Source organism: Felis catus, chromosome A2 (genome assembly GCF_018350175.1).
Source record: "Felis catus isolate Fca126 chromosome A2, F.catus_Fca126_mat1.0, whole genome shotgun sequence".
Classification (NCBI taxonomy): Eukaryota; Metazoa; Chordata; class Mammalia; order Carnivora; family Felidae; genus Felis; species Felis catus.
Window position 1 is genome coordinate 65439454 of NC_058369.1, and position 9030 is coordinate 65448483.

General features: G+C 50.8%; 1 protein-coding gene and 1 long non-coding RNA gene across 5 annotated transcripts; one reads left to right on the forward strand and one right to left on the reverse strand.

The window, feature by feature from the left end:
- Positions 1-498: 498 nt before the first annotated feature.
- FIGNL1 (fidgetin like 1) lies at positions 499-7457 on the reverse strand. Of its 4 annotated transcripts, XM_045052132.1 has the most exons (3): positions 7345-7396; positions 6400-6574; positions 499-4210 (listed from the first exon to the last, which is right to left on the reverse strand). In XM_045052132.1, the coding sequence occupies exon 3, from the start codon at positions 4198-4200 to the stop codon at positions 2170-2172; it is 2031 nt and encodes a 676-aa protein (XP_044908067.1). In that variant the 5' UTR covers positions 4201-4210; positions 6400-6574; positions 7345-7396; the 3' UTR covers positions 499-2169. The 4 variants fall into 4 exon arrangements, with proteins under 4 accessions (XP_044908067.1, XP_023105941.2, XP_023105940.2 ...); XM_023250173.2 differs by lacking the exon at positions 6400-6574 and having other exon boundaries at positions 7371-7457; XM_023250172.2 differs by lacking the exon at positions 6400-6574 and having other exon boundaries at positions 7345-7430.
- Positions 7458-7751: 294 nt separating this feature from the next.
- Positions 7752-9030, forward strand: LOC109497372. The gene is made up of 2 exons (XR_002153522.3): positions 7752-8078; positions 8241-9030. It is a non-coding gene; the product is annotated as an uncharacterized LOC109497372 (long non-coding RNA).

Consider the following 9030-nt stretch of genomic DNA (forward strand, 5'->3'; position numbering starts at 1 on the left):
ACGACCACGCAGGGATTCCCCAGCTCAAACTTTCTCTCCAGCTTCAGAACCTCCTGCCTCCTTCCCATCAGGATTAGATTCTCACTTGAACAGAGCAGAGCTTAACTCTGGAGAGAGAGACGTGGGCTCCGCCTGAGTCGAGACAAGCTGAGCCACCCAGGGATTTTTGTCTTGGACATAATCCCAGCTCAGTTCCACAAAGAGAAGGGGCCCGTGGCTGGTGACCAAGGCTGCTGAAGGTGGGGGCTGGCAGGAGTGGCTGTTAAGAAAAAAATGACTGTCAACATTACGACCAAGCTATAGAGCTCAGTTAAGACACAAACACCTCCTGGGCGACTGCGGATGACCTAGTCAGCTGTGGCAAGAGTAAAACCCAAAGGGGAGGGTTGATCTGGGAGAGGATTCAGGGAAGAACCCACAGAAATTCCTGGACATCAACACCTAGGAATCCCAGGTTACTTGTAGTGCTGTTTACGCAGAAATGAAACAAGACAGAGACGTGCTTTACATTTTAATAACGTGACGTGCTTTACACTTTAAAATATTTACCTAAAACCAGAGACGAGCAGTTTAACATCCAAATTCTAATAAAAGGCAATGGCATGTTTCAAAGGGAAAAACTCACAGATGGAAAAACAAAGCTTTCAAGGGAGTACAGAAATAGAAGGCGAGCCGAGAACAAAAATGAAAACAACGGTCTAAAGTCACCTGTCAAATTCCGTCTTCAACTGCACTGTCAAGAGAAAACATTACAACTTGAATGTCACCTACGTAAGACCAAGGCTCTCTGCCTACTGTTCACCGCTCTGCTCTCAGCGCCCAGAACACTGGCTGGCATCCAGCACCGTTAGAACGGACGGATGTGAGCAGAACACTAACAAAAACTGCGGGGACCCAATGTCCACACGGGACAGGTAAGGAGGCACGGTGGCTTCCTGCGGAGAGGAATCCCACATATGCACGACTTTTCTAGGGGACAATTCAGGACATGTGCCAACAGCCTTAAAAACGTGCAAGAATTTAATGCAAGAATTTTACTCAGGAGAGGCGTTATTTGTTTTTAAAAAAGATCCCTAAGGCATTCAACGTGTTTTGGTGTACAATGAACAAAGGGCAAACCGGCTCGTGTCCTGCCCTGAGCGTCCCCGAGCAGAGGACTGGATAAATTACAGTCCATCCAGCGTGGGATCCTGAGGGAGGATGTCGTAAACAGAGCACATTCACACGGGAAGCTACGGTGACAGAGAGGCAGGCTACGGAGGCGACCGTACAGCCCCACCCTGCAGAAGATGTCTGCAAGAACGGACAGCGTGCTCCCCAAAGTGCTGGCTGGGATGACCGCAATCTTCCTCCTCTTCGTCTTGTTCAGCTCTCTGCCCTGGTATTTCGACGATGAACGTCTACTACTTACAAAAGGGTCCCACGTAGAAACCTGCAGACGTTCACTTTTGAGAGACCGATGCTACAGGCTGTGAAGTACTACCAAATAAAATATTGATCTTAAACACATTCTACCCCCTGGGAAAATGCACGTTCTTCACCCTTCAAGTCCGCGGACACGTCTCTGATACTAGATTACACCTGGCTACCGCTGAATGCATCTCCCGCAGGCAGCCCTAGTAACAGGAGGCAACTGTTGCGCAGTGACAAAGAAGAACAAAAAACTGGCACTCTCGTTCGGCTGTTTGGGGAGACCTTAAACCCACTGCACACCAAGCGAAGCAGCTTCAAATGTAAACCACCACACTGGCCAACGCGCGAGTCACGTGGTCGGCAGAAGGAACCTTCTTCAGCGGGAGACGCGCACCCATCAGATGCCTCCTCACATACAAATGAGAACCTAGTTTCGGTGTGGGCTCACTAGTCATCATACTGTCCATCTTGAAAACAAAGACCCGCTTTGAAGAAAAGAAACACGTTCATTCATATTTTGTACAAATAAATAGGCTCGCACATCAGGCAGTAACTGGAGGGAAACCCAAGCTTCTATTAACAGGGGCTAAGCCCATCAACTGTAAAATTGCAACTATTACTAGTCTATTTTTTTTTTGAGGTGTAGAATTCAAGATACACACTGAGAGTACAATGAATAACCCCCCAGTTTCCCAAGCTACAAAGTGGGAAAGGGCGCGTTACCAAGGTGCCCTCTTCAAACTTCAAGTGTCCCGACTACCGCCCACAACCAAAGGTTCTGTTCCAGTTTTCGTAAAGCTCTAAATCTTTAGGAGACACGCTGGGCCGCACAGTTCTGAAAGCATTTTCAAAATCGATATAAGCTATTGGTCGGACTTGATCTGGTGTCACGGTGGCGATGTCAGCAGCTTGTAAACTGCGGATGGGCCCAAGCGACGCTTCCCTGCACAGCTGTGTCACGTCAGCCCCCGAGAAGCCATCGGACTGCCGGACCACCAGGGTGACCTCCTCCTCGCTCAGGCAACACCGCTCCCTGGACATGAGCTTCGTCACCATCTGTCTCCTAGCTGAAGCTTCCGGGAGAGGGATATAAAGCCTTTTCACCAACCTTCTCCGGGCGGCCTCGTCAATTTCTTGGGGCCGGTTGGTTGCCCCCACCACCAGAATACGGTCTTCAGAACAGGTGGCTGCTCCATCTAGCTGAACCAGAAACTCAGTTTTTATCCGTCTAGAAGACTCGTGTTCACCATCTGCTCGCTGAGACAACAGGGAATCGATTTCATCAATAAATATCACAGCCGGCTGCTGGCACCTTGCGACAGCAAACAACGCCCGGACCATCTTCTCCCCCTCTCCCACCCATTTAGAAGTCAAGGAGGAAGCGGAGATACTAAAGAACGTTGCCCCCGACTGGCTAGCAATGCACTTGCCGATCAGAGTTTTGCCAGTCCCCGGAGGCCCGAAGAGCAGAATTCCTTTAGGGGGTCCTCGTAAACCAGTAAAGATGTCCGGTCTCATCATGGGCCACACAACTATCTCCTTTATTGTGGCTTTGGCAAATTCTATTCCTGCGATATCGTCCCAATTTACCGGCGGCCCGTGATCCATTATCTCGTTCATAATAAGTTCGATCATCTTTGGCTCCAGGTTCTTCAGACGCTCGTCAGCTATGTGTGCTGGTTCTGCAGGGCCTGGGCCCGAAGGCTTACACTGTATTCCCCCGAGCTGCTCTCCCCCGTCCTGCTTAGGTACAGGAGGAACGAACTTCCCAAATATGCCTCGGGACCTACTGGCTCCCAGAGACTTCTTTACACCGCCATACGATGACCCTGATACACGCTGGGGCTGGGGGTTCTTTTTCTGCTGATCTATCCATAATTGTTCTTTTGCAGTTTTAAAAGCAGGCAGGCTACTCTCTTCTCTCTGGCCGTTATCTTCTGTTTTACTAAAAGCCTTATTCACTATTGGGGTGGAAAGTGCATCGATGATGCCAGAACCATAAAAAGCTTTCTGCGCCCATGGATTTTCACAGCCAGAGGGCAAACAAGACTGATTAGGTGAGGACTTGTTCAGTCCTATGTTGGCTGTGGGAGAGCTGTTATTTTCCTTTTTGACACTTCCGAACAGTGGTGTGGCATGGAATTTTGCGGTAGCAAGTTCACCGGAAGGTGTCAAGGACGTAGGACACGTCTTACTGGTGTTAGTCAGCGCAGGCGGCCAGGCATTCAGAGGGCACGTCGAAGGAGTGCCCTCTGGGATGTCTTGGGTCCCGTTCATATTATGAGCCGAGTCAGTTATCGGGCCCCTGTCCCCAGAACCGCCACAAACACTAAACTTAGGAGGATCGAGGACAGCAGCCTCTTTATGGATTAATACCGACGCGTCGGCAGGTGCCAACAGAGACTCTCTGGCTTTCTGGCCGGCTTGCATCATCTCCTGTACGTTACTCATTTTGAAAACATTATTTATTGACAATCCAGACTGCCACCTGTCACTGTCAGTTTGCTGAGATCTTGCTAACGTTAAAATGCTTTCCGCGTAGTTATTCAAGCCGGTCTCGACGTTGTCAGAATCAATAACTGCAGAGTATTTCTCTGCATATTTTTTGAACAGCACGGCGGCACCGAGCTGGGAGATCTCCGCGTTTGCCCACGCGTACTGAATGCGTAGTATCTGTGCCCGGTATGCGTCCGCCTTCTGTCCTGATGTACATATGCCGGATGTAATGGCAAAGTAATTCTTCTGCCATTCACTCAGGTGCACAGACCTGGAGCTGGGGGCCTGCATGCTGGAGGTTCTGTAACAACCGACAAAAATGAAACGGAATCAGTACCAAGAAGGAAGCAAGGATGCAATCAATACTGTAGGCATACTTTTTAAATCTCTGCTCATCTTGGAAAGTATACTGGACTTCTCATTTATGAGGACAGGCCATTTGTAAGAGAAATAGCTTGACTCAATAATGCTTTGTTATGGGTGAGATGGTTTTAGTCATATAATTTTCCCTGCACACAGGGAAAACATTCATGACGTTTTGATGGAAAACGGTTTAAAATTCATCAGGAGAGGAAAGGCAACACGTTAGAGCCATGGAACCACAGACGAACAAATCAGGAGAAACCAGGCAGAGGTTTTCAGTTCCGTCCTTAGGAAAAAGCAGATGATCTGAGCCCAGCCTCTATCACTGAGCCCTTGGCTTCATGAGAGAAACCATAAGAATCAAGTCAAATAATGAAGATGAAAATATGGTGAAAACTACCATTCTCATGCCTATGACACAAATACAGAAGCTGAGGCTAAGGTCGAGACCTCACCGGAGATCACAGAGCGAGCCTGCAACAGGCCGGAATTCACCCTCGGGCATGCTCACGCAGGGAGTGGGTGCCACGCACAGGCCCCACCAGCTGCTGCCCCCAAAGGTCACAGCAGCACGGATCATAATCAGCAGCAGCCATCCTACACTAACTGTCCTTAGGGACTTACTCAAGAATGAGCACGGAAAACAGGATGCCCAGTTGTGTCTCACAATTTTCCAAGTTCACGTCAAGTGCTAAAAGTGAAACTGTCTGGGCGCTTGGATGGCTTATCCGTTAAGCATCCAACTCTCGGTTTCAGCTCAGGTCATGATCTCGCCGTTTGTGAGTTTGAGCCCCATGTCAGGCTCTGTGCTAAATCACAGACCCTTCTCGGGATTCTCTCTCTCCCTCTCCCTGTGTCCCTTCCCTGCTCGCTCACTCGCTCTCTCTCTCTCTCTCTCTCTCTGAAAATAAATCAAAACATTAAGACAAATCTTTAAAAAGTGGAACTGTCATTATGAGAACAAGTCTGCTAACATACAAACACTCTATGTCTAAAGTCTGCCAGTAAAGTGCTTTTATTTTAGGTTTCTTCTCTCAAGTTATTTTTATAAGCCTCCTTACATTAAGTCAAAATTATTTTACCAGAATTACAGATGATTGTAATCATGTTTTGCTAGATGTGTAGAATTTACCTCTCGATCTGTAAGAAAACTCCTGAGTTTCCGAGGAATACTGCAATAAAGGAGTGTTGTAAAAACTAAGAACTCCTGTATTTTAAAGTCTACCTCCCAGGGCGCCTGGGTGGCTCTGTTGGTTGAGTGTCTCACTTCGACTCAGGTCATGATCTCATGGTTCGTGGGTTTGAGCCCTGCATCAGGCCCTGTGCTGACAGCTCAGAGCCTAGAGACTGCTTCAGATTCTGTGTCTCCCTTTCTCTCTCTCTCTCTCTCTCTCTGCCCCTCCCCTGCTCACACTCTGTCTCTTGCTCAAGAATAAATAAACATTAAAAAAAAAAAAATCTACCTCCCAAACTGCCATAAATATAGCTTAATAATAATCCGTGGGTCCCTTTATTGTATAAGCCGTGTTTAATACAGCTGTGTATCTCCCATAATACCCTACAAAGAACCTGTCACATCATAGGTAAGTGTTCATAAATCTTTGTTCAGAAAAAAAAAATAAAAAGCCTTAAGATCCAGTGAGATTCTAATTTGCTTCAAGCAATAAAGCTAAATAAACGAGTCAAAAGTAGAACTGACTTCTGACAAGCCTCCACCCGTCTTCCCACTATACCATTTTAGCTTAGCCTCTTTGATCCAATACTGGAAGTGAGAACCTGAGAGGGAACTTGGAAAACACTGATCACCAACCTTCTCCTCGGGAGGAACACCCTCTTCCTCTCCATGGCTTCATCCCCCTATTAGCATCTGCAATCCTGGGATTCCTCCAACAGCTCAGAGCTCCAGTCTCCCTGTTCCCAGGATACCTTCCTTTCCTTTCCACCTTCACCACTGTCTTCGAAATTCACCTTCCCAGTCTCCTTCCTGTCAACTCAACCATTTACCCAACAAATATGGACATGAATACCCAAACACCTGTTTCGCCAGCACTGATCAATGACACAAACATCGACCACAGTTACCATTTCTGTCACTTTGTTAGGGCATTTCTTCTACCTAAAACTTACGGTCAGGGGCGCCTGGGTGACTCAGGCGCGTAAGCCTCTGACTTCAGCTCAGGTCATGATCTCAGGGCTGGTGAGTTCGAGCCCTGGGTTGGCTTCTGTGCCGACAGCTCAGAGCCTGGAGCCTGGTCTCCCTCTCTCCCTGACCGTGCCCCGCTTGTGCGCCCGAACACTCTCTCTAAAATATAAACGTTAAAAAAAAAATTAAAACTTATGGCTAATTAACACTTACATAGGAGCTGCATTTCAATCTTTTATTTTTATTTTGATCATTTTCTGCTTATTTTAAGAATGTGATATTTGTCTAACTAAATAGTTGGGTTTCTGGGTATCCACTGGAATAAAAACTACTGAAATCCCCACGCAGCTCCCACCGCGTTGCAGACGCTGGGCCCGCCCCAGAAGCACAAAGGCACAGGGTCTGAAGTCTGGCTCCACTGCCCACCAGCCACGACCCTGACCATGACCAGCCAACGCGACTTAGCTAACAGGGGCTTTAAATCCTGCAAAGCACTCAGAACTGTTCTCAGCACTTAGAACAGACTCGACCAAATGCTCTGCCTCCTCAGCCCTCGCAATACGCCCTCCAAGGGGGCGGGCGCACTGGCCGGGGACGCCGGAGCGCAGGGTCCCTTGGCCGCAGCCCCACCACAGCCTCCCCCACCCCGAAGGCCGGGCCGCGGACCACCCCCTGCAAGAGCAGCCCGTCCCCGGCCCGGGAGGTGCGGGACCCCGCTGCCCCCGCGCCAGCCGGACGCCCTTCCCCTAGGAGACCTTCACCTAAACCGGCGGGCACCGCGGCCACGCCCCCTGCGGGACACACTCCGGGGTTCCGGCCTTCCCCCAGCCCGGCCGCCCGGTCCCCCGCGCTGCCTCTGCCCCCGGGCCCTGCGGACCCTGCCCCCCGAGCCCTCCGCGACCCCCGCCCGGGCCCCGGACCCGGCCTACCCGCGCTTCCCCGCCTCCCAGCCGACCTGTGGCCTCCGAAAAGCGCGCGGCCCGATGTGCGCCTGCGCCCTGCTTACGTGCTCGGGCCCGCGCCGTGCGTGAGTGCGTGTACGTGACGGGGGCGCGCGGGGAGCGGTGGTTAGAGACGGAGGGGGGGGGGGGACGGCGGGGGAGTGCGGGGTTCGGGCAGGGGCTCCGGGTGGCGCGGAGGGGTGCGCGCGGGGAAAAGGGCGGAGGGGCGCTACCGGCGCAGGGGGCTGGCCAGGAGGGCGCGGCGAGAGCGCGCGGGAGTGCTGGCGACGGTGGGGGCGTGCACGAGGGGCATGTCGGGTTGCATGGTGGGGGTTGCTGGGGATGGCGGGCCTGGAGGGAGGCCTCTGGCTGGGGAGGCGGGGTCGCGGGGCGGCGGGGGCTGCATGCGGAAGTTCTCCACGACGGGTTCGCAGAGAGGGATGAGCATGGTTTTGTTGCACCTGCGCCTCCTATTCAGCGTCCTCCGAAGTAAAGACTCGGGATTTGAATCCAGTTCAGAGGATTCCCGCTGAAGGCGCCTTTATCCGCGCTCACCTGGGCAGCTCAGGGCCAGGGATCCAGCCGCTGGCCGGGTGCGGGCAGGTGGTTAGGTCTATTTGACAAGGGATATTTGACAAGGGAGCGGTGGGGAGGAGGCCGGCACCCCTCCTCCGAGCGAGGGGAGGCCCAGGCCCTGCCCCGTCTGTTCTGCACGTTAGCAGGTGGGTGCTCCGGGAAGGTTGCCCCCTGGTTAAGACGATTGAGTAGAGGCGCGTGCAAATCGACGTGCGTTTTAAAGACAGAATAAGGGCTCTGCCTGAGTCTCGCAATTCCGATCTATCCCTCCGCCAACGCACCCCTTTCCCCTGCCCTGTGCTCTTTAGGGAGGACACTTTTCGTGGAAGGACGCCTTCGGAAAACACTCCATTATTGCCTCAGACTTTGTATTGGAGCAGGGCTCAGTGAACTGCGTTTTCAGACCAAGAAACAGAATAGCCACTGGCAGTGACCTGCGTTGTAATTAATGTCATCAAGTCACATAATGATTTTGGAGACAGCTCTGGGTCTGATCACACCCCCTAAGGATGTCCTGAGGGGACATCTTTCCATTCTGCCATCTCGCCCCACTTCCGTGTGATTTTCCCCTCCAGACTTGTCACCTCACTGTTCCAAAGGGGCCGCCACAGGCCAAGGATCGCAGCCTCTCACAGCCCTAATTAACACGGGAAAAAGGACCTTTCACCCGCGAATACTTCCCTTTCGGAAAAGGGAAGAAGTCTTTTCCCAGAAAGCTGGAGTGGCCTTCCTCTTCCTCTCCTTGGCTCATGGGTCCTGGGTTAATCCTCGCTGAGAAAGTGAATATCTGCACAGGGAGGGAGAAAATGTTGAGTAGCAAGTAAGAGACGCAACATATGAAGAAATTCGAGGCAAAAAATTTTTTCCAAGACTTTAACAGTTTTTAAAATGGGCACAGAATAAAAGGGATTGGACAATATATGTATTTTTTAAATAGGCAAGAGGGACAGTGAAAACCACTCACAGCTCGTTTCTTGGCTTACGTAGTAACCAAAGACTTTTTTATTCAAATTGTTCATAATTTCTTAGCTAATTTTATAATTATCCTAATTACCCAAAATACATAGAATAAAAAAGAAAAGAAAATGAAAACTGTTA